Here is a 25,697-nt window from a genome sequence, read left to right as displayed (position 1 = left end):
ACCAGCCCCACAAGACAAGCACCAGCGGACCGGCACACGAGAAGAGCGCTCTGCATCTGGCAGCCAGCGGACAGCAGAGATGGCATTTTTTTTTTATTTCAAGCTTAACCGGAAAATATATATATGGATAGAGGACCCCGGGAAGGCGCTGGGGTCTGCAGTAGAGGGGGCCAATCCTGGCTAGTCGAAGCCGGGCCATTCGCTCTGCTCAGAGTCGTATTCCAGCTCGGCCCCGATGCACTTCACGCCGTCCAGCAGCATCGGCGTGCCATGGTGCCGGTCTGCAAGACAAGGGAACGTTCACTTAAAGGGGAGGGGAAATGTGCAGAGAAGCGGGAGGGCATTTGGCAGGGCCCCTCTTCTGCTGGGCATCTTGCTTCCTGCAAGCGGAGATCTCCAGCATGCCCGCAAGCCCTCTCTGCAAGCATCCCCAGGTGGACAGCCTCTGAACATGGAGGATCCACTTAGCCATCATCGCTGTTCAGAACCGTCGTTCTTAAAAGCCATCTAACGCTCCTCCCGCGCTCCCTTGTCTCCCCTGCTGTGCAAAGGGACCTCAAAACCCATCTGTTGGGGCCTTAATGCAGGCACGCAGGGAGGCTGCAGAGGGGTGGAGTCCCAGAACCCAGCCCGAAGCAATGGCCATCTCCTATAATAACATGAGCTCCGAAACCACTTGGCAGGGAAGTTCGAAAGAAATTCTCAAGCACCCTGAAAAAAGAGGTTACGCAGGGGAGAAAAACTCTGGAGGAATTGCTCAGAGACGGGGAGGGATACTGATTTGCAGGGGCCGCACCCTCCCCCAGACAGTCGAGAGAGAGAAACGTCAGGGACTGGTTAACCAGCCCAGAATGGGCATCTAGCAGTAAACTTCCGAGGCCAGCAGATCTATGGACTGACCACGTTTTCTCACAATAACGACTAACACTCCTCTGTTTTTATGAGCCATTGTGGCTCTTGAGATTCGGGTTTCCCAAATCTTAAGTGGGTCCCCAGAATCTAGGGAAAGCCTGCTTCCTCCCTGGAATCAGGAGCCCGAGGAACAGCCAGATGTGGGCAAAAGCGGGTTGTGGAAGGAAGAGGGTCTCACCCCTACCAGCAAGGAAGGAAGGGCAGCCAAGGATGCTGAAACCAGCAAATGCTCCCCATGGCTTCTAGAAAATAATGCTACCCCAGAATCACAGAACTGTGTGGTTGGAGGGACCCCAAAGGTCATCTAGGCCACCCTCTGGTTCTGCCCACCTGGAGGGTGATTGCACAGCCCTCCCCTAGGGAAACTGCATTTATGGGGGGCCCCGATGCTTCAGCAACAGAATCTATTTTGCTGCGCATTTGGTTTTATGGCACATCCTGAGGGGTGTCTTAACCCTTAACCCCGCCCCAGTGCCTTGTCTCCTTCGATCTTGGCTTTGATGGCTCAGGAAAACATCTCTTGCCACCTTCGGCTCAGAAGATTAACTAACCCCCGGAGATACGGTCAAAGGCACCGCCGGCAAGTTTAATTTCCTGGGCATCGTCACCCCTTTGCAAAAACAGGATATTAAACCAGGCCTTGAGAGATTCGGAGAGGAAATGCAGACAGGCACGAAAGCAAAGCGCAGGGTGTGTGTGTGTGCCCAGACCGCGAGCATGAAACGTGGCAGCGCTCCTTTGAAAGCAGAGCCTTACCCATCACCCGGGCTTGCACAACCACTCTGATGCTGGCATTGCTGTTGGTCTTGCTGCAAAGGACCATTTCTTCCCGAAGGACACCTTCTTTGTGGGCCACATACTCGCACTTGACCCTGTAGCCTGTAGCTGGGGGGGCAAGAAAGGGCAACGTGGTCAAGGACCCTCCAGGCTGGCACAGAAAAGACCAACTGGGGGAACTCACTGAGCCAGGATTTCCAAAATGACCCCCAAGAGGTTTTAGAAGGAGACAGAGAAGGAGGGGGAAAAGGCTACCAGAAGTACAGGTAGTCCTCACTTAATGACCACAACGGGGAGCAGAAAACTGGTCATTAAGTGAGTCACCATGGGACCGGACCCAATTTTACGACAGTTGTTAAGTGAATCCAGCTTCCGCGACGTATGTTTTTTGCCGGAAACTGGCAAAAAAGGTTACAAATTGTGATCGCGGGACTGCAAGACACTGCAACTGGTCATAAATGTGAGCCAGCTGCCAAGTGCCCAAATTGCGATAACATGACTGCGGGGGTGGTGTGACGACTTGGACAGTTGTGAGTACAGATCATAAAGCACTTTTTCCGAGGCTGTCGTAACTTCGGACTGTCGTTAAACAAATGGTCATTAAGCAAGGACTATCCGTAAAAGGCGACAAGGAGGCAACTTCCACATTCAAAGCCTGTAAACTTGACTCCCCCCCAGCCCCTACCTACAGATGGTTTTCTTAACCCTCCTCTCCCATTCGGTCCAGCCTGGAATACAGCCCTCCTGCTGGAAAACGGATTCCCTCTTCCTCTGAGCCTGGCCCCGCTGCATTTCTTCCGTTTGCGCTGCTGACGCTAACCGGAGGGGTGCAAAAACAGACCTGCTTAAACTTTGCTGAAGTCCTCCAAAGGCTGCTGGAGTTTGCCCACCCAGCAGCTTCACTGCTGGCCACGCCTGGTGGGGATGATGGGAGATGTAGTCCGGTGAGCTCCGGAAGGCCGCACGGCACACATTCATGTACAGCGAGGGTTCCGCTCCCCCCCGCCACACAAAAAGGTGTTTAGAGAAAAGGAAAAAAATGTAATGTCATCCTAGTCGTTCCCTACTGGAGAACATGGAGCTTCCTGGCAAGGAATGACGATGCTCCCTGCATCGTAATTATCCTCCCTCCCCCACCGCAGCGTGGGACGATCTTTAACCGCCACATCCCAAAACAGAAGCTGCACTGGCCCTCAAGGGGCCCAGCACCAAACGGTCCTCATCTGAATCACAGCAAAATGTTGCAGGAAGTCGGCCTGCTCCCTGTAGCACGTGCACCGTGGGGGAAGGGGATGAGCTGCGCACTGCTTGCACGTGAGTAGACTCAGGAGGCAGAACCCTGACAGCAGGCCCCGGCAGAGGAGGAGGAGGAGGAGGAGGAGGAGGAGGAGGAGGAGGAGGAGGAGGAGGAGGAGGAGGAGGAGGAGGAGGAGGAGGAGGAGGAGGAGAAGGCGGCGGCCACAGTGTCTGTCCTTGGTACCTTCAAAACGCAGGAATGATGCCTCCAATTGTTTTCCCCACCGTGTGCCGTGGAGAAGGGTCTTTTCCCAACCATGGAGGGTCTCCACTGACTTGCGGTAATTCTGTGCAAGTAAGATCTTCTCAGCTATAGTGAGTTCAGTCTTTGGTGTTTGCACACTAGGCACGTTCCCTCCCCCCGCCCCCAAAACAGCTGCATCACTCCTGGCATCCCAAAACACAAGCTTTTCAAAGCAGGCAAGAGATGAATATGAAAGAGGCCGAAAGACCTCATCCGGACGCGGCCCGAATTCATACTGGTGCAGTGCAGAGCAGAGGGAGGAGGACGGGGTGATGGATTGGCAGGGGTGGTTGCTGCAAAGCAGCAGGTCAGGATAGGGCAGAAGCTGGCAACCCCTAAGCAGACTTCAGCCAACATGGGACCCTTCTACTAAACTCTGAAGCTGTGATGCTGGTGAAGGATGAGAACTCAGGTCCAACATTTGGAGGGCACCAGGATGGGGAGAGCTGCTGTCAGGATGGAGCAGGCTTACTAGGGTCTTGGCTTCAGACTCAAGAATGTCAGGGAAGCTTGAGGAGAATGATGGGAGCACCAGAGCTACAGCCCTATGCCTTCTGTTCTCTGTTCCTCCTCCTGTTGTCATTGCCCATATGATCAGTGAAACAAGGAAGATCTGTTCTGGGCATCTTGTGTCTCAGAAGATGCCCCTGGAGAAACCTTTCCCAGCCCAGGTCTCGAGATCTGCTCCTCAGGCAAGCTTCTACCTCCTGAATCCATCTAGTTAAGGGTACCAGAATGATCTTCCATGGTGGAGATACACAGCTGGGCAACATCTGCATATTGATACCTCACCCCAAACCGGTGGGCAACCTCTCCCAGCAGCTTCGCATAGATGTTAGAGGACTGGAGAGAAGACCAGGCCCTGGAACAAACCACAATGGGATGCCCCAAGCCTGACTGTTCCCTTCCTGCCACCAGCAACTGGATTCACCCACTAAGGTAGGGATGGAATTGTCACAAAATGGGGTCTCCAATTCTCAACCCTCACAGGTGGTCCAGACGGATCCTGTGGTCAACACCCTTGAAGGCCACTGAGAGGTTTGGCAGAACAAGGAGCATTGTGCTCCCACCAAAGGTCATCCATGAGAGCAACCAGTGAGGGTTCTGCCCCTTCCCCAGGCCTGCATCAACACTGCCATGGGTTTGGGTAATCCATATCCTCCTGAGTTCTTCGAAATTGTTGCCCTACCATTTTCTCAAGAAGGAAGGCTGGAGTAGGACTGGATCCAGGGCCCATGTTGGACGCCTTTCTTGCTCCTGCTTCAGGTTCAGCGGATGATGCCAGGAACCATCCCTCAGGGCACAGCCCCTCTTTAACTCCTGCTGAATTTCATCTCATGCAGCATCTTCCCATCAAATCAGACCAAACCCACATTCATCGTGCGTCTTATGTGGCACAAAAGCAGTGCTTAAAATAATTAGCAGAATGATCTGTCACCTCAGCAGGATTGACTGAGGATACCTAATCAAGACCATAAGCCTGGAGTATGCTACACTGGTGTAAGCCACTGTCTCCTGGCTCTAAGCCTGAAATGAGGAGCACCAGGGAGGACTTTCCAGGAATCTGATGGCTTCGGTGCTCAAGCCGCCTGCCTTTCCACTTGAGACTAAGACAAGAGATCATCCCTAATAAATCCCCATTGTGGCTTTGTTCAAACAGCGTAATAAACTGGAGTCAGACATCCATCTTCTATCCTCTTTCCTTGAAGAAGAGTGCACACATGGACCCAAGCCAGCTTCCCAGATTGGCAGGTGCAAAATTTAAGAGGTGTCTGCATCCCTCGGGGGGAAGATGGGAACTTGAATTCATCTATTTCCAACGGCATCCCTGTTGACAGCCTGCACAATAGCTACCCAGCAAGCAATCGCTTGTTTGCCCAAGAGGAAGACAAAGCCAGAGAAGCGAATGTCCAGATGCCAGAATGTGCGGATCTGCAAAAATGTTTCCCTAAACCACAAAACTTTGATTAGGTAAGAGCCCAATCTTACCAACTGAATCTTATCTAATCATGGCCAACTCAGGCAATTTCCCAGGACTCTGCAACAGAAAAGGCGCCCTGGGCATGAGAACATCATGTCTTACAAGGGAAAGGGGGCAAAACACAGGTTAGTGGTGTGTCTGCTTGCAGGCTTAGGAAAGATCAGCAACCTGCAAGTGCATTTTCTTAAAGCCTTCCAGGAATTGTTTTGATCGCAACTGGGCATGAAGCTCTAGGCCAGTGTTTTTCAAAGCTGGCCACTTTAAGATGGGGGGCTGGGGAATACTGGGAGTTGAGGTCCCCCCATCTTAAAATGGCCAGCTTTGAAAAACACTGCTTTAGGCCCACAAAGGAAACTATGTGCTGCTCACTTCCTTTTCTGTAGGCTGGAAAACAAGAAAGGGCCCTCTCTGTCTGGGGGTGTGTGTGTGCGCAGTCGTTGCAGGGGAGAATTCTGCCCAGCTCAGAGGAACAGAAGCAAAACTCTCTGCTGAGCCGAGGTGTCATTCCACACAGGGCAACCAGGGGTTTAAATAAGCACCAGCTGGGAAATGGGTAATCCCTACCCTGACTGTGGACAATAGAGACGCCAACGAAGAGGAGGATGCTAGGAAGGGAAACACGGCCCTTAGCGGAAAACCACAATGCACTGCCTTCCCGGGTGGCCAACTTGCAAAGAAGGACTTAGAAAATCATAAGCCATTTGAACACCCTCACTGTAATTAAAGAGGGAAAAACACTCAAGGAAGAGGGGTGGTATTCTAGGCACCGTGGCACTCAAGCACGAAGGTCCTGATTGGGGGTGGATTAAAAAAAAATAGAATGTAGTGTGCACAACCTGGAATTCTTTTGAAGATGTCAGAAGCTGGGGGCCGGGTGGAGGGTGAGGCTGGCTTCCTCTTGAGGCCAGCCCCCGGCTTTGCATACCTTCAACACGTGCCTTTCCGCCTCCAGTCCTCCCTTGACAGAGTCTGGAATGAGCTCTCTCCACTGCGGCTCCCATGTGGGGCTACTGGAAGACTGTGGGTCTCTTAATTCCGCTCCAGTCCTTTATTTCTTCCCAGCTGCCTTCAGCTTTTCCTCATTCCTTTCTTCCAAACCCAGGGAGGTGTGGTCTCCAACCGCCACTGGGGACTCTTCTCCATTCTTCTCTTCTCCTCCCACTCAGCCAGCCTGGTGATTTTCAGGAATCATGCCCTCTTGGGAAGAGGAAAGGTCCCAAAACGGAAGCATGGTGTCTCAGGGTTGGGAAATCTGTCCCCCTCCGATACCGCTGAACTCTCAGAGGCCCCAGCCAACAGAGCTGATGGTGAGGGGCAGTGCAGGTTGTAGCCCGTAACATCTGGAAACCCTCCAAAGATGGGTTTATTGATGTGCTCCTGGGGGGCCGAAATGGATCTGAGTTGAGCGGGCAGGACTTTTTGAGTAAATGTTTTGTGGAGTTAAACCTGCAGCCCGACCACCCCAAAAGCAGTAGTATTGAAGATAAACAAAGCAGGGTTAAAATTAAAAAGAGGAAATCCAGAAATGGAAAACCACAGGGTGTGTCAGTGTGCTCCTGGGAGGAAAACCGTCTGCTCCTCACGTACCTTGGTGAAGAGATGCTCAGAAAGTGTTCGGCTGTGCCATCGCAGGACAATGAGGGCCGGGGTTCAAAACACCCGGAGGATGTCCAAGTGGACATCTTACAAGAGGGTGGACTCTGGTAGGATGTCAAAGAAGCAGAGTTGCCCAACTCCCGGAAGCAACCTGGCCACAAAGAGTTTCATCTCTTCATGGAAGATACTTTCTCTAGGTTATGGGAAGTCCTTGCTTACTGACCACTCATTCAGTGCCCAATTGAAGTTGCAATGGTGCTGAATGAGTGGTACTTATGACCGGTCCTCAAAGTTCTGGCTGTCGCAGCACCCTTGCAGTCACATGATCACGATCCAGGTGCTTGGCAACTGGCTTGCACTTACGATGGTTGCGGCGTCCCAAGGTCACGAGATCACCTTTTGTGACCTTCCCTGCCAGCTTCCCACAAGCAAAGTCAATGGGGAAGCCAGCAGGGAAGGTCACAGGTCGCTTTGGCTTCCCTGCACATATGCAGCGCCCAGCTTCCCTTCACTTGTGCATAGCCTGCGCTGGACCTCCCACACCCCTCCGTGGCACCCCTGCACTCCTTACCTGGGACTCCTGCTGCTTCCCGGTTAATGACCCCACATCTTGGAATTACAACGGCAACCAGGACTGCCATTGCTCAGCAATGTGGGTATGTGACATTGCGCTTTATGACCACATCACTTAGTGACGGCAATCCCAGTCCCAATTGCCATCATAACCCAAGGACTACCTGTACACATACTGGAATCTTACTTGCTGGCTACTTTAGAACTCTCCAGGCATTCTTACATGGAGGTGCCCCATCCCTTTCTAAAATTCCCACAACAACCCAGTGAGGGAGGCTGGCTTGAGAGAGAATGAGGGGCCCAAAGTCAACTCTTTGGCTTCCTAGCTTGGGATGGATTGAATCAGGATCTCCCTAGCCTTAGTCCAACACCACAATCACCTCCTGTCTGATGGTTGACCAGTAGCTATATGCACTTCTCTTGCAAATTATTGGTCAAGTTGGATTTCCAGCTGGTTCTCTCCAGGAGGACATACCCAAGAATGCTCTTTGTCAAACAGGACCTTGAGTCTGGGATGGGGAAGGTTGGCTGTAAGCCCCAAGCTGATTCCGAGCTGAGGTCAGGGCCAGCTGTTCAGGACCTCTGGCCCTGGAGTCCTCATCCCAACCCTCCCAACCTGCTGCAGCGAGATCCACCATTCCTCCTGGGCTGACGGTCTCAGTAAATCAGGCCTTACAATCCACGGGAGCTGTACCTGCTGTGGATCCCCAATCGGCTGTGAGCACTGCTGTTCCAGCCAAGTTCTGGGGTCAAGGGAGGGAGGGCACGGGAGACGAGCTGGGCTGCAGAAGCCACTGCTCCCCCTGGTGGGGTCAGCCAGCTTTAGGGCAGCAGGAACTGGAGCTTAATACCCCTTACTTTGGGCCCGTGCAGACTAGAGTTCCACACTGTGTGCAATACGCCCAACCAGGAATTGCTACTGTGTTGGTGGTCCTTGCAAAGCGGCGTAGAAAACAGAAGGAGATGGGGAGGACAGGAACTACCCGGGGGAGTGAAAAACACAGGAAATCATGGCACTGCAGATGCTGCCAGACACGGAGGTTCAGGGCGAAGGGAAGCCAGCGGTTGTCTCAAGAAAAGCCTTCTCTCTTCCACAGCAGCCATGAGATCTTACCTTCAGATGCCAGCGTGATGTTGGTCACTGTAAGGTTCAGGTTCGTCAGAGGCGCTGCATAAATGTCCTTCCCCAGCAGTTGCACAAAAGGCAGGACAAATGTGATCTCATACTTGTGCATGATCTTCAGGAACCCAACCTAACGGGAGAGGTACAGGGAGAAGCAACGTCACGTCCAAGAGGAGCTCCAGAGTAGCCAAATGCAAGACTCCAGCTGTGCTTCTGCACTTAAGACTGGGAGAACTGGTGCCACTGAGCCTGCTGAAAGAAGGGAGCTGGCTAAGTCTGTCCCCGTCAAATTATTCAGTGTGAGCAAAATGCAGGTAGTCCTCGACTTACGGTCACAATTGGGACCAGAATTTCCATCGTAAGTCATAAGTCAAGGCACCATGTGACCAGACACCATTTTATGGTGGTTGTTAAGCGAATCATGGGTTGTTAAGCGAATCCAGCTTCCCCAATGGGATTTGCTGGAGAAAACCGCAAAAAAGGTCGCAAGACACCATCATGTGACACTGCAACTGGTCATAAATGTGAGCCGGTTGCCAAGTGCCCAAAATGCAATCATGTGACCATGTGGGGGTACAACATTTTACAGTGCTCAGGAGTGCTTTACAGGCCATAAAGCACCCATTCTGAGGCCGTCGTAACTTCAGACCATCATTAAATGAACGGTCATAAGTCGAGGACTACCTGTAAAAAGGGAAAGCAAAGGGCTCTAAACAGATCATCTACAATTTGGGAAAATGGGCTTTGAAATGACAAATGCAAATCTGTTTATGGAAGTATAAAACGATGCACATTTGGGAGGAATGCTTCATCTCACACAGACACGGGCATCTTTGGGTAACTGATCCCAAAAGGGGTCTCAGGGTTATCATGCAGCTGTCTGAAAATGTCAGCCTGGTTGCGTGAAAATGGTCAGCTTTGTGCTAAGGATCCCAAAGGGAAGGGATCAAAACTAGCAATGCCAAGAATCGAACGGCTTTATGTAAAGCATGGGTGTCCAACCTTTTGGTTTCCTGGGCCACACTGAGCGAAGAAGAATTGTCTTGGGCCACACACAAAATATATAAAAGCATGGGGTGGCCTCATTACTAGCTGTTCAGGGCCACATGTGACCTGTGGGCCACGGGTTGGACACACCTGATGTAAGGTCTCTGGTGGCCACGCTTGGAATAGAGCGTGCCCTTTCTCAAAAAGGAGAACTGGGAAAGAGACAGAAAATAGCCGCCACAACAGTGATGGGTACGTGGCTCCTATGAGGAACAGCTGCAGCGCCTGGGGAAGCACTTAACAAGGACAGCGTGATTCACTCAGGGTTAGAAGCAACCTGGCTCTTCACTGTGTTCCTGAAGGGTAAGGGTGGAGAGAAATGCTCCAGCCGTGGGGCGTTCTGCCCTACTCCTGCTTGGCCAGACTAAATGGGATAGTCTTAGGTCTCACCCAGCCCAGCCTTTCTTCCTGTGATTCCATTTTTTGCTCATATTTTCCTCCTGGGCCCCAGAAATGAACAACTCCTTATCAAGATGTTTCTTAAGTCGGTACAGTGACGCGTAAAGGAGGTATCTGTGCACAAGCCTTTTCTTGAATTTATTCTACTTTATCTAATGTTTTCTATTCCTCTTTCTGCTTCTGGTGAAAGATTGCTGGCTGATAGCAATCATTATAGATTGCAGAATCACCAAGGTAGAGGAATGCACAGAGGCCCTCCAGGGAGAATGCAATGCTCTCTCTCAGCAGAATATTCCAAGGGGACAGCTGCATCTTGTTTGAAGTCGTCAGAGGCTAAAGTATTTGGCACAGCCTTTAAAGGCAGGCCAGGTCAGGAAACAGCCACCCTAGAACTCCAGGGATGTTACTTTGTAGTTGGAGGGTGTAATAACAGAAACTTGAAAGCCTGGCAGAGTTTTTCACTACTCCGTCTTATACCAAACAAAATCAAGGCAAGGTTCTTTTGAGTTTCTCTCTCACACTTTCCCCTTTCCCAGGACTAAATTCCTCCTTCTCCTCCCTTAATGGCTCTTGCGTTCCTCGACTGGTGCTTACATCCCATCTAGCCTTGTACTGCAAATCTGACTTCACCAGATCATGCTTTCCATGCCACCCTCCCTGCCCCAAAGGGGCTTGGCTGGAACATGGCTGGCTGGGGAATTCTGGGAGTTGAAGTCCACCCATCTTAAAGTTGCCAAGGTTGAAAAACACTGTGCTAGGGTAGGACCTCCTTCTCTTCCCTCTCAACTTTGCTTCCAGGCACTGACTATAAAATATTTAAAGTGCAGGCTGAAAGACCAGAAATCCATTATGTCTCATAAAAAAGGGGAAAGGGAACAGCACGAAGGACACATGCAAAAAGCACTGATAAACGCGGAAACGAACAGAAAATGTACTGAAATGTAGTTGAAATTGAAGTTATTTGTTAACATCATTTTGTGGTTAGAAAACAATAAAACAGGGCTTGTGATTATATAGCAGAAAGTCTGGTGCTAGAAGAAGGAAGACCCCCTTATCTAATAATACAGAATCTTTTTATAGAATATTATTCTTCTGTTTATGCATGTAGTAACCTCAAAAATACTAACCACTCCTAAATAATGAAGCCTAAATTCCCCAAATTAACTGATGAGCAGAGAAATTATCTTCAGCAATGACAGATGATGAAATGTCACAGCCAGTTTAACAATCTGTAATGCGTACTGCAACTTCTTAAAAAAAACAAATACCACTACCTGTATATTAAGATATTTACAGGCTCATAAACTTGAATTTTTGAAATAAACGAAGCTTTTTGTGATTTCTAAACCACGTAAGGACATCCACAGATGTCATTGTAGTGGCCCTATTGGTCTGTTCAGTCAAGAGGGAAAAAGAAGACCTACTGTTTTACTAATAGACTAAGCACGTTTTGCAGTAGTTATAATGTCCCTGGATACATCTGGATTTCTCCCTACAGGAAATATAGCCGATGCAATTAAAATGTGCCTAATAAATGGTTTTATATCATGCTAAGCAAAATAACATTGGACTCGCACTGCTGACTTTGGACGTCTTTGAAGTATTTCGATGCCGATTTCTCAAAAGATTGCTACTGGAAATGGAATTTGGACATGACTTCACAGCAACCATCATTCTGATGTCTCCCAGCCTAAGTGCTGATCTGTATTAACAGTGCAGACACGCAGACCTTTCAAATCAACCAAGGCCATAAACCCAGATGCCACTTCCCCCCTAATGTGTTTAATCACATTACAGAAGGACGGATGTGCGTGTATTAGGAGAAATACGACTCTTCAGGGGCTTAATTTTAAATAGGTTATTGTGTCATAAATCTGTTTGCAAATGAACTGGTTGTTTTTTTTCAAAATCCCAAGAGGGAGAGAATTCACTTACAGTGTACACTGAATACGTTTCATGCAACAGCAGATCTGGAAGTCAACCTTGATCAATTGTCTGCAGTCTTCATCAATACAGATAAAGGGTTGAAATAAAAAAATCTACTGCTCAGTTTAGTTTACACACCCTCCCCCCGACACCCTTGTTTAGGAGTAATTATTCTGAAGGACAGTTGGCCAAACAAACTCTGCTTGCAAAAAAAAACAAAACAAGGTGTGGTTAATATCTTAGTTTATTATTGCTTTGGCAAAATAGCTGCAATGCAATGATTATTCTTCCTTCAAATGTCACTCCTGTTTCAAGCACTTCCAGTACATTATTTATTACTTGGCTTTGTGCACAGGAAACCATTCTTTATACTCAATTATTTTTTAAAAAAACAAAACCCTATGCTAGGATCAGTACAATGGAGACTTAAACATCCCAAGGATAAATCACTTTTTGGATATTTGTATAGTTAAAGCAATTAATTAACATTTTCTGGAACTTGCAAAAACGGAGTGAACGTTAGCTGAATTTTGGCCATGTCATTTCTCCCTTAAACATTCTCTCTCTTAATGTCTGAAACAGCCGAAGAGAATGTCTGGTCCTTGATCTGCCCCCTGCGTTCCCCTGCTTTGATCACCCACATTTTAAACACACAAATAGATACAGTCAGTTTAAGGTTTGAGAGCAGCCCCCAGCCAGCCTTGGCTTAATGGGAGACCATTTTAAGAAAGCCTCAGGTCGTAGGCTCGTCTGAGTTAAAAAGGAAGCGTTGACAAACTACCTTCATATTACTGCAGGAAAAAACGCCCTGACGCTCTGCAGCCACAAGGAGTTGAGCCTGACTTGAATTTCAGGAAATTGAAAGCATTAATTCCCTTTGCTCAGAGTTGCGCTAGATTTCTGCAAAAGACCTAGCCATGGGTTCTAAGGTGGCTTCAGATGTGACGAGTGCCAGAGTGCCATTGCTCCTGTTAACCTCTTGAGACCTCATCCCTCCAGGGTGTGAACCCACCCGCACGCTTAAAACTAGAGAAATTTAAGTTGCACAAAACTCTATCAGATTCGTCCGGCTCCCTTGGAAGTCTTGAAAGGGCTTGAGATCTGAATTCGGTGAGCCGGCCTGGAACTCTTCCTGGGACAAAAATTAGTTTTAAACGTATTTTGGTTACGTCCTTAAGAACGGACTATAAAAGTCATTCTCTGCTGCTTCTATCCTGCACTACTTTAGAGGAGCTGAAACCTTCCTGACTGCGATGGGGACACTATGATAAAATTGGTAATAGGAGCAACCCTGATGCCAGGGCCTTTTTCGTCCATAACGTGTTTAAAGCAGTGCTTTTCAAACTTGGCCACTTTAAGATGGAAAACTGAAAGCAGGTGTTTAAAATTCTGTGTTGCAAAATTTGGACTGCAAATTTAGGGGCAGCATGCGTGTCTGTGGTTGTATGTACATCTCTCTCCTACGTAGCTCTGTATGATGTTCCTATTATTACAGAGTAATTGCTATAACTGTGTTATTGAAATTTTCAAATGTTATTTTATATCATTGCTATTTTAATAAGCCCCCTAGGGTCCAGTGAAGATGGAGGAGGAGATGAACTGCACAAATAAATAAACACACTCCCAAACTGTGTGGGGCTTGTATTGTTGATGCTTTCATGTAGGTTTTTTAAATTATCTTTGGTCTTGTAATTTTTCTTCTATTTTGTTGATCCCTCTGCTATATACACACAACGACCCCACAGGTGGATCGGCTATCCTTCAACATCGTCTTTGACTGCATGCTGAGCGCTACGCTACACACTGCAAAGAATTGTTAGATTGTTTCAGCAAGGAAATAAACGCATTTTAGAAGTGACTGGCTAGCAAAACAGCAATGCAGTCTGCTCTCGCAGGGCTGCCTTCATTAAATTACAAGGAGGCGGCTAGAAAAACAAGCCATTCACTCACCCGGGCAAGAAAAACAGATTAAAAACGACAAACAAAAGACTCAACAACTTTACTCTGCAAATCACTTCACCCCTCCAGCATAAACTGGATGTCAAGGACCTTGCGGGGAGAAGGTGAATGCCCTCCAGGAGGAACTGGCCTGGTCCACCAGAGCGCAGACTTGTTTCAAAAGCAAACTCACGCAAGGCTGCCTGCGCTGAAGTTCACCTGGCTGTTTCCAGCATCTCCCCCCCCCTGCCCTTTCAAGGAAACAGCAGCCTGCCTTTTTGTAGCCAGGAGCATCCTAGGCCAATCTCAGACTTTGGGAAAGGGCTTCCAGGCAGACAGAAAAGATGGAAAGTCTAACCTGGCACAACCAGTTCTCCATTTTTTTTTAAAGGAATTCTTTAGGGAACAGAAAGTTTCTTGTTGCATCTCGAGGTACCATCACTCTCCAACAAACCAAAGGAATCTTGCAGGCTGAACTATAATTCTCTGCTGCCCTTTCTAACAGGGAATGCTGGGAAGTGTAGTTAGTAACAGAAGCAGGGTCACTTCCTGCCTCTAAAACGTGCTTCAGACGTGACCCTTCTGTTGTTACTAACTACACTTCCCAGCATCCCCTGCTGGGAAGGACATCTCCTTCCCTTTTCCATCATGGCCAGCCCATTTCAGCCCTGCTGCATCTTACCTCACTTTCCACCAGTTCCCCAATGGTGACATTTCCTGCCTTCCCTCCCTCGAGATTCGTTGGAATCGCACCCTGCTTTTGCAACTCTCAAACTGGGATTGGTGATGCTCAGCGAATCCCCAGGAATTATGAGAGACACATTCGAGCATCTGCAACATCTGTTGCTCCCAACCAGCCTTCTCCAACATTGCAGATGTTGAGGGCACTCGAGCGGGGTTGTCCTTTCTGTAGGCGGAAAATGTAATTCTGGCACGAGGATGCTGTTGAAGCTCTGCACTCCGTACAGACTTCCTTTTCTTTTAGAAATGAAGCAATAAGCCATTTGTGTCTGTCTTCTTTCCCGCTGGCTCCAATTAAGAGCTCAGTCCGGGCCCCAAGGCAAGTCTGCTATTTTCCTGCCGATACCAAGTTAATACTGCGTTCACACACCTTCAGTATTACGAAAGACAGAGTGCATCAGGGTCAGCAAGCTGTGGCCTTAAAGCTGTCTGGCCTTTCAGCTAATTAATGCCTAACCTGGTGTTTCTCAACCTTGGCAACTTTAAGATGTCTGGACTTCAACTCCCAGAATTCTGGGAGTTGAAGTCCAGACATCTTAAAGTTGCCAAGGTTGAGAAACACTGGCCTAGCCTACATGAAGGAGACCAGTTCAGATCTCTGACCCAAGACATCTGTTCCCTTCCTACAGCCTCTGGGCCGGAGGAGAGAAATCAGAGAGACAAAAGGTTTATCCAGTATCTACATTTACGGCTGACTGGAAACCCCTTACAGACTTTTAGCATGAAATGGAAAAAAACGCACTCATGATTTGTTGATTAGAAAAAAATTGGATAATAGAAAAAAGCTCACTTTTTTTGTAACCATCGAGTAAGAGGTAATTTTGTAACTGTACTTATATTTGCTGCAAAGGAAATCGGAAGCCCCTTCCGTCCTCCCTCCCTTTTTCCTAGTTTTTATTAATTTGTGTTAGTTTTTATGTTCTTTGTAAAACTCTTAATAAAATTTATACATAAAAAACAAGCAAACAAAGGGTCTATCGAGGAAGGGGGAAAGGGGTTTCTCCACCCAATTTTGGCCCAGGCACCACCCACCGCTTACTTCTGCTCCCCCCCACCCCAATTGGTCCCTGTAAGGCTCCCTCCCCCTCCAAACCCGTTCCCTGTCCGCAGGGACCAACCCTCTGCTGGGCTGCAAAGCGGAGCAGGTGGAGCCTAATAAATATTCCAGGGCCTCTGGACGCACTGCAGGCAGAAAACGTCTGCTTTTTTCCCTAACATTGGACAGGAGGAAATGAGGCAGAGCCACTGGAAGAACCAGCTACCCCCCGCCCTGCGCCCCCCTTCCGACCTCGGGGGCCTGGCTTTTCCCACCCCCTCGGTTTTTACGCCTAAGAAGCAAAGCGTCAAGGCTGCTGAGGCAGCGGCTGCAATCAGACCGTTCCTGGAATGAAATCTGGGTAATTGGGTTTTTGCATCCCAAACACCAGAAGCAATTAGGCTTACCGAGGCGAAAAAGGGAAAGTAATGCAATTGGAAAAGGGGTGAGCTGCAGAAATCGGAGACGATGGAAACTTACAGACACACACACAGATGCGCATCAACGGGTGCATGCAATATATTCTGCTTAAGCTCAGAGACTCATTGTGGGCGAAGGAGTAATATTCCCAGAGTGGCGTCTGCATGCAGGCATAATAATCCATTGCACGGAGATAAATTCAGCTTTATGCACTTATTTTTACCAACAGCTTGCCACATGGAATATGGCTGAACCAGACGGTGCTGTGGCGAACCCACGCACCCATGCTGTTTGCGGAGAAGCAGCCGGTTCACACGGCCACATTCCTGGCGCGTGCCCTGAAGAGGGGAAGCTACTTGGGGCAAGTCCTTTGCAGACAGGCGAGAGATGGATCTCTCTGCCCCAAGCAAAGCAGACATTTCCCACACTCCAGGACTGATCATGGAGCCTGGTCTCCTTTGGGATGAAACTGCGCACAAAAGGGCTTTTCCCCGTGCGCATCTATGCCCAAAAAGAGGCGCGGCAACCTTTTCTCCTGAGTCTCTTGAAAATACCGCTTTTGTTTTGTTTGCAACACAGGAGCGAAGCAGGCGTCAGACCGCCGTAGATGTCCCAGTCCTAAAGCACCGTTTTCCCTCGTCTTCTGAGATGCCAAAGGGCAGCCTTGAATTTCCACTGGGAAATTCCCCCTCAAAGCGAGCAGAAGCTGCACCAGAACCCAGAAGCAACCAGCAGACCTTCCAAGAAACCATGTTGCATCCCCAAGTATTACCCTTCATACTGTACAGGTAGTCCTTGACTTACAGCCACAATTGAGACCAGAGACTTCTGTCGCTAAGCGAGGTGGTCATTTAGTCACACCCAATTTTATGACCTTTTTGCTGTGAATCGCATGGTCCTTAAGCAAATCTGGCTTCCCCCATTGACTTTGCTTGTCAGAGGCCGGCTGGGAAGGTCACAAATGGTGATCACGTGACGCCGGGACACTGCAACTGTCATAAATACATGCCAGTTGTCCAGCACCTGAATCGCAACCATGTGACTGCAGGGACACAGCGACAGTCGTAAGCGCGAGACTTGTCGTAAGTTGCTCTTTCTAGTGCTGTTGCAATCTCAAATGGTCACTAAATGAATGGTCATAAGTCAAAGACTACCTATATTGCAGACTCTGGGTCCAGCTTCAGCAATTTGCTTTATGAAAGTGAGGTTTCTGACCAGCATTAGATTTCCTTAGGGAATCAGTGAAGAATGTACCCCACCAGATCAACACTGCCCACCTGAGGAAGTGAAGCCCCCCTCCCCCATGGCATCCTGGGCATGTGCAGCTGCTCGCAACGACTTATTTCAGACACCCTGTCTCCAAGCCAGGTTCACCCTGATGACCTCCTCACATTTGTGAAAACGGTACCAAAACAACTCAACTACTGGGATGCTCGCAAACATGAGATGGAGACCTTCCCTTCTCTGCAAGTGGTATTTGGAAGCATGCAACCCCCAACCCAGAGATAATGTGGAGTCTTCCAGGCCAATAGCCCTTGCTGACCTGTCTTCCATGACAGCCTGTTGACTGCCTAATCAACTATGTTCTATATGAACCACAGGTCCAGAGTATCTAGAGGTCACCAGGTTGACAAAGGTGTCCTACTTGTTGAGTGGAACATGTGCCTATGTCAAATGCCCTGGTAAACTCTGAATTTAATTTCATCCAAGGCAACCCATATTCCTCACTGAGAAGCAGGCATCATCCCTTATCCTTGGCCTCTATGTCAGGGTTTCTATTCCTCCTCTGCTCTCCTCCTAGGTTTACGAAGATCTCTGGGCCCTGCTCAAGTGCCTCTTCCCAACTAGCACTCTCACCAAGACCCTTCCTTCTCAAACTGCCAATGCAACCTCACCCGTCCTGCTCCCGAACCCCCTGGGTAGACCAGAGGAGGCACGGTTGGAAGGAATCACAGCAGTCTAGAAGGAAGTTGGCACCTGCTGTCAACATGCACAGCCCCGACTTATGAAAGAAAGCCCGTGAGATACGTGTACAGGGCTGCTCACTCGAAGAATCTCTGAAATGAAGCTCCCAACACCACCAGAGTCCAAATCTCCCCTGATTCCTCACTTGCACAGATTCCAAGCACCAAGGGCAAGAGTGAACAAAGCCCGTCATTCCCTGAGCTATAAAAACTTGCTAATTACAATGCCCAACTGTCGAGGCGGGCCTGGATACATGGGCTTTCGATAGATTGCTCTATCCAGCTGGACTTCCTAGAAACAGCTGTTTGCTCTGGGGGCCTGGAAGCACTGGGTGATTGGAAACCAATTGATTAGGGAAAGAACTTATCGTACAGAGGAGGCATAATCTGGGGATGCAATAAAATAATTGACTTGTATCAGGATTCTGCAATCCTAAATGCTCCTGGAAGTAGAAGGCCAGCAGCTAAAGCTCTGAAAACAGAGTTGAAAGTAAATGGACAGGGTTTTCAACGTTTCAAGGAATGAATGTCCCATATAGTCAAGGAGGAACAGTTTGCATATCCTACCGACTGTCAGTGGGACTGGGGTTACTTCTTATTTTTAACAGTATTTCAGCTGAAGAGTGCGCTTGGATTCTTTACCCCTGCCAAGGTTCTGAAATGTTTACCAGGATCAAAGCACTGCAAAAATTGCGTATTTTATGCTAACAAAACCTTGATCAGAACATTGTCTCCAAATTGGTACTTATTTACTGCACTGGCTTCCCATTCTTCGCATCTTTCTTAGATGACAATCCTTTGCCCACTTATCAGGGGAAGGAAGGAAGGAAGGAAGGAAGGAAGGAAGAAAGGAAGGAAGGAAGGAAGGAAGGAAGGAAGGAAGGAAGGAAGGAAGGAAGGAAGGAAGGAAGGAAGGAAGGAAGGAAGGAAGGAAGGAAGGAAGGTCAAAGAGACAAGGATCAGATTACCCAAGTCTTACCTTCACTAAGAAGTCCCCCTCTTTCTCTTGACTGACCATGACCACGGAGTCGTGAAGCTTCTCATCAAAATGAACATGGCTGGAACTTCCTTCCATAACTTGGGTTGCGGAAAAACGGACACCCCCTACTTTGGGGTTGCTACCTGAGGAAGCAGCAGAAGAATGACAGCTGGATTAGCAAATCACTGCCCAACATCAGGAAGCTCTTCAAGAAGCCCACTGGTTGAATTCAGGTGTCCAAGGTTGCGCTGTGGGTGTAGAAGATCCAGGGCTGGCTTGGAGCGTGGGTCCCAGCTGAACCCAGGATCCACAGAATCAGAGACTGTCAGAGTTGGAAGGGAAGGGAAAGCCCATCTAGTCCAACTAGCTGCCATGGGCAGGAGAACCAATCAAACCATCCTCAAGAGGTGACTGTCCAGACTCTTCTTAACAACTTCCAGAAATGGAGAACCCACAACAACTTCCATGGATCAACCGGTGTCTACTGTTGGACAGGTCTTACCATCAGGAAGCTTTTCCATATAGTGGAATGAAAATGTATCTGAAACAGGAGTGGTTTTGAATGAAAAACAGCATTTTCAAGAAAGTCCACCTAGGCTGCTCCACCCCAGTGTGGGAAAGAGGAACTCTGTGAATCTTCCTTCGCAGTTGAAGGAAACACGATGGAAACCTTGACCAGGCGGAGAACAGCCCCCTTAAGACAAATTAGTTACCTTCTACAGATCTGTGCCAAAATTGGATAGTTGGCAGCACTTTGATCAGAAATCCCACCCTCCTTGCTGTTGCCCCTGAAATCATACTAACCTGCCGAAGCAGGAACACCAGTTAAACAGCAGAAACAAAATGGGTGCTTTCTCAACACTTGTGCTATGTCTGTGCTCCCCTCCAACCAAGTAGCAGGAGTTGCATGTTTTAGCATATTAAAATTATAATTTTAATTTATTTTATAATTTTATTTATAAAATTTTATAATATAATCCGTAATTTATTTAATTTAAGATGGATAGCTCCCTGCCGCTTTAGCTGGCCCATTCCGAAGCAAAGTCCTCAAAATCCAACCCTAGTCAAGTTGCTGGGAATCGGCATTATTTGCATCTAGGTCAGTGTTTTTCAAACTTGGCCACTTTAAGATGGGTGCTGGCTGGGGAATTCTGGGAGTTGGAGGTTTGCAAAACGCTTTGAATTCAAAATGCTTTGTGCTCAAAGTCACTGTTTCAAGTCTGGAATCTTTTGCACACCTCCCAGGGACATTTCTTTCTGCTTGGGGCTGCCCTCCTCCTCCTCCTCCTCCTCCTCCTCCTCCTCCTCCTCTTTGACACAGGGCCTCTGGAACTGGCTTTCATAAATTCATTTTTCCTCGGCAGCCCCCTGGGCTGGAGGAACTCAGCCAGCAAACCTTTGGAGAGTGGCTTATGGAGCAGAGGTGTGCGTGTGAGTGTGCAAAATGGGGTTCAGGAACTGCGTGTGGCGTCTTGACAAGAGGTTGCAGCTCCTGAACCAGCAAAGCCAACCCAAAGGTTGGGAAGAAAATGTGGAAAGGGGTCAGGAGTTTGTCATTTGCAGAAGAACTCTCCAAAAATAGAGTAGAGCAGGACCAAATTTGGTGTGACAGGAGAAGCTGGTAAAAGAAAAGTTAAGTTCAAAAATGGACAGGATCCAGCCAGGGGTTGGGGAGCAAAAACTCCCCCCAACCCCCCCATGCATTCCAGGGTGGGGGTTTTGCTGAAATGCTGCCACCTGCTCCATTCCAAGCCCCTCCCTCCTCTCTAGGTCACATGATCCAGAATGGAGCATGTGTGTCCACGCATACATTCCAGTGCCCCCCCCACACACAGCCAAGAAGCATGAAAGGAAAGCAGAAACACATACAGACCCAAGCTATTACTTCATTACAGGTAGTCCTCACTTAATGAACACAATTGGGACCGGAATTTCGGTCACTAAGCGATGCGGTCATTAAGCGAATCCAGACCCAATTTTATTATCTTTCTTGTGGCAGTTGTTAAAAGATGGTCGTTAAGCGAACCACTGATTTTGCTTGCTAGGAAGGTCGAAAATGGCAATCATGTGACCATGGGATGCTGCAACTGGTTGTAAATGCAAACTGGTTGCGAAGCACCCGAATCATGATCACATGACCATGGGGACACTGTGATGGTTGTAAGTGCGAGGACTGGTTTTAAGTTGGTTTTTTCAGTGCCATTGTAGTGGTTTTGATTAAGACAGCCCTGCAAGATACAGGATGTGCCTCTCGGCTGTTAAGTTTGGCCCTTCGCTTTCCTACTCTTAAGAAAGAAGTTGAAGCCTTCCTGCCAACCCAGGCCTTTTCACTCTCAGCAGCTGGGGGTTACAATTTTTCTGAGATTTTAACAGACGGGGAATGCTGGCCAAGAGACACGAACTGCACGTGGGTCATATGCACGCATGTGCACCTGGGGCTGGCTAAGGAGGCAGTCTCTCTCTGATATCGACTGACTTATTTCAACATCCATGGAAATCTCCACAGAGCTGGTTTTCATTCTGCAAAAGGTCCAGGAAGTTTTATTGGCACCAGGCATGAAAGTGGTTTGCCACCGCCTTCTCCCAGCTCTTTTTCTGACACCCCAGTGCAGCTTTAGCACCGAGATTTCCTGCTGGTCTCCCATCCAATTATTAATCCGCTTCTCTTTTTACATCAGCTGAGGCTGGCAAGGGGCTGTCACTAGCGCTTGTCTGGTCTTCCTTTAAAGTCCTCCAAGCTTAATCAGGCCCTTCCTTTCTGGGTTTTCACACCGGCTTTTAATGACCAGGCTTTCATTCCACAATTCCCGGCCTGCTTGGCCAATGAGAGGAAAGAATTGGGAACGATGGGGGCTGAAGTCCAAGGTACCCTTAGGGGGCACCAGGCTGGGGAAGGCTGTGCTATATTGCCAGCAAGGCTCACAAACAAAATAAAGGACTTAGTACAGTTCCTGGGATAATCAACATTTCTTTTTAATAGGCGGCTGAACCGGGGAGGTTCATACCAATCGGTTTATCGTGTTTTCACCCAGTCTGCCTGCCAAACGGTCCAGGGGTTACCCCATTCTTCTTCAAGGTGACTTTTGCCCCAAATAACCATGGCACGAAACCCTGGACAGTGAGCATCCCAGCTGTGCCGATTCAGGACTTGGGCTTTTCCTGACCCTTTTGTTCCAGCGCAGTGTTTCTCAACCTTGGCAACTTTAAGATGTGTGGACTTCAACTCCCAGAATTCACCAGCCGGCATATGCCGGCTGGGGAATTCTGGGAACTGAAGTCCACACAACTTAAAGTTGCCAAGGTTGAGAACACTGCTCCAGCATAACAAATGGACCCCCCTCCCTCCATTTAGGTTTAACTGGGGGAGTCAGTCCTTCCCCCCAGCCCTACCCAAGCATTCCGCAGCTGGTTTAAGTGAGATCCTCCCCCTCAACGTCCCCCCAACCTACGCCCAGACAGCAGCAGGCGGACATGCCCGAACTCCGAGAGCAGTGTAAAAGCAATTCTGTCTGCCATTTGGCAGCCCACTATTACTGGATTTGGCCGTATTTCAGCCCCACCCTCCATGGGCTCTATGGAGCGTGAGGGAGAAATAAATTGGCCAATAAATTTCCCGTATCGATTAAGGTTTCTCTCCTGCCTTAGAATAATTCCCATTACTCTACCAGGCAGGAAGCATTTGCCAAAGAGCTGGACGTAACTCGCCGAGATCCCAGGCTGCGTCTTTTCAGATGCAAGGGACAGCCGATCCATTCTGTCGGTGCCCCCTGCCTGGAACTCTTCACACGGGGGACTACGACCTCCATGGCTCCCAGCCACCGCAGCCAATGGCTGGGGTGGGGAGGCCGCTTCAGGAGCATCCAGCTGGAACAGACCATGCGGGCGTTTGCCAGATCTCCAAAGAGGAATCGTTATTCCAGGACAGAAGAACTCTTGAGTTTCACTCTCCAAGCAGCCCTCTTTGACACAGAAGGACCAAGAGGATGCTCCTGCACGGTCACCATGGCAACGGGCCTCCAGGTTCAGAAGGATGCGCTCCTTCTGGATCCAAGAGCCATGCTCCGGAAGAGGGGCCAACACCCAACTGGGGAGGGGGCGTCCACAGCTTTAAAGGGCGAACTGAGTGCCTTATCAATCTGAAATGCATCAGACGACCTTCTTGCCCTGACCCGAAAGGCAAAAAAAAAGTGGGGAGCATCTGGGGGCCCCTCAAATGGATGCTGGCCAGCGACCCTTTCTGCACCCCCGAGCGACAGCACTCACCTTTGTTGGCTGTAGCCATCTGACCCACCGAGAGTCACTCTGGGGCTGCACAGAATGCCACGACCGTCAGCAGGCCATGCTCGAGCAAGTGGCCGGGCTGCCTGTGGGAAGAAGGCTGGTGCGGGGGGGAGAATGGGGGGGAGGAGAGAGAGAGAGAGAGAGAGATTTCAACGTAAGAACTCAACCCCGATCTGCGAAGAGATGCCTCTTCCAGCAAAGCGTTTTGTTTCAATTGGGCTGCCTTTCACTGACTGGGCAAACCGCTTGCTGGGAGCATGGCGGCACAGACAGATGTTCAAGGAATCAATGGCTAAAGCCGTCTGCCGAAACAGCTGGAGGAAGGCGGGAGGCAGAATCCTTCCTGGGGTGCTAAGCAGGCTTGTCATCCACAGGATCATCTTCCTGGCCAAAGGCTCCTCTCTACATCTAAAATGCTGGGGTGGGGTGTGTGTGTGTGTGCATCTCTCCGAAATATCGGTTCCTGGGACATCAGCCTAGATTTGACTTTTTGGTTGCTGGGGGCGCCGCTGATCTGGAGACAGCACCGTTGCTGGAAAAGCTGGGTGACACATTACTTTTCTTTTTTCCATCAAAACAAACAAACAAACACCAATAGCCAAGGCTTTCCAGGTGGTCTGCAATAAAGCACACTAAAAAAAGAAAACCACTGGAAAGGATACAATAAAATCAGATAGTCAACACAAAACGAGAACACCACGTAGGCGGGGCAGCTGCCAGGCAGACGTTCAAAATCTAAAACCGCACGAACGGCAGTACGGTTAAAAGGCAGTTAGAGGCCAGTGGGAAAGGTCTGGGAAAATGGAAAACTTGCTAGTTTTCTACTCTACTGTGGCTGGCTCGGCCTTGGCTCAGGATGCCGTGTGAATGCAGCCGCTGGGGCTTATGAGCCCAGGTTTACGGGGCAGAGTGTCCTGCGAACAGAGCCAACCCTGGCGTATTTAGCCAACCAGGACAGAAACGGAGCTGTAAGGCACAAAGCCACCAAATGTCACTACATAAACAAGGCCTTAGTATGATGCCTGAATCTTGTCTAGCTGGGAAGGTGCCCGCATGAGGATCCCAGAAGTTGGCGGCAGTGGCTGCTATCATCATCATCATCATCATCATCATCATCATCATCATCACCACCACCACCTTCAAATTTGTTACAGCAGTGCCTCAGGCTGAGAGAGGGAGCTTTTAAGGTAAGTCAGAGGAAGCAAATGACCGAGGAATGGAGCCTCTGTCGGTTTTGTCCCGCTTGCTACAGCCAAGCCTTGGAGAAGTCAGATCCCAGACACTCCCATGAAACATCTCAAATCTTGCTTTCTCGGACGCGTGAGCTTCTCACTGAAAGCCAGCAATTCCGGGCCGGTGTGGGAATAGCCCGATCATCGTGCAACGACTGGGAAGCAACGCTTTCTGCAAGCGAGCAGCTATGGCTTCCGTGCCGCACGGCGTCCCCAGCACGCTGACCCTGATGCGCTTGGCACATGCCTGGGGGCTGCAAAGAGGCTCTGGTGCTGGGCTCTCCCCCACCCTGAGTCCCAGATACAGCAAGGATCTCATTAGCACCTTCGCTGGCACCAGGTTGCCCAGCCTCTGTTCTCTGAACAGGCTGTGCCAGTGTGCCTGGAGGGTTTCTGGCAACGGAGCAATTTATCAGGCATAAAAATAGAGCCCTCCCTGGTTCCCAGCCAAGTAAATTATCTCGCCCATTAAAAACATAATCATTAAAGGGATACACACACCTGGAAACCCTTATGAAGGAGCCGCTTGGCTCCTCTGCCCCTGTTGGGAGGATGTGGCAATGTCTGCAGCTGATTCCCCCCCCCCCAATGCACAACCGTGTCCTCATCTCACCCCCAACCCATAACAGCCTTATGCCCTTTTTGGGTACCAGAAAAGGCATGCGAAATCTGTCATGCCCAGTCATTCATTATTGTGATACCCACATTAAGTGGGTATTTTGGACACTCACCAGCCTCTGCCACTGCCAGTTCCCTCCCAGCCTCACCCTCTTCACATTTGCCACCTCCTCTTTATCTGGGGGTGGGGGGGAGAGGAGGAGGGGGAGGAAGAGGGGCCTTCCTCCTCCTTCCCTGACCCGACGGGGATCCTGAAAGGCCTCCTTCCCTACGAGGCAAGCCCTGCTTCTCCTCCTCCTCCTCCCCGGGATGCTGAGCCGCGCTTTCGGCACTCGCTTCCTCACTCCCCGCTTGTGGCAGAGAAGCCCGGCCGGGTCCCGGAGACGACGGCCACTCTGATCCTGCTGCCCTGCCTGGGGGGCGGGGGACTGGCTGCTCTCCCCACTGGCTGGGGATGATGGGCTGAAGGGGGAGGGTGGCAAAGCCAAGGGAGAAACCAGCCCCTTGTTGGTCAGAACAACCCCATTTAGGACTGAGTCGGACCAGAAGCAAGAGAGGCAAACGGAGGAATGTTCAATTGGTTGATTGATTTTTTTTTCCGTGTCAGAAGCACC

At 49.4% G+C, this 25,697-nt stretch overlaps 1 protein-coding gene across 2 annotated transcripts; it reads right to left on the bottom strand.

Moving 5' to 3' along the window:
- Positions 1 to 76: 76 nt before the first annotated feature.
- ADISSP (adipose secreted signaling protein) lies at positions 77 to 23,330 on the bottom strand. Of its 2 annotated transcripts, none has more exons than XM_063310439.1 (5): positions 23,216 to 23,330; positions 18,953 to 19,095; positions 8,494 to 8,632; positions 1,669 to 1,797; positions 77 to 281 (listed from the first exon to the last, which is right to left on the bottom strand). In XM_063310439.1, the coding sequence occupies exons 1-5, from the start codon at positions 23,232 to 23,234 to the stop codon at positions 181 to 183; spliced, it is 531 nt and encodes a 176-aa protein (XP_063166509.1). In that variant the 5' UTR covers positions 23,235 to 23,330; the 3' UTR covers positions 77 to 180. The 2 variants fall into 2 exon arrangements, with proteins under 2 accessions (XP_063166509.1, XP_063166510.1); XM_063310440.1 differs by having other exon boundaries at positions 1,669 to 1,791.
- Between the last annotated feature and the right edge of the window lie 2,367 nt (positions 23,331 to 25,697).

Source organism: Candoia aspera, chromosome 8 (assembly GCF_035149785.1).
Source record: "Candoia aspera isolate rCanAsp1 chromosome 8, rCanAsp1.hap2, whole genome shotgun sequence".
Taxonomy (NCBI): Eukaryota; Metazoa; Chordata; class Lepidosauria; order Squamata; family Boidae; genus Candoia; species Candoia aspera.
This window is presented reverse-complemented; position numbering and strand designations above follow the sequence as displayed.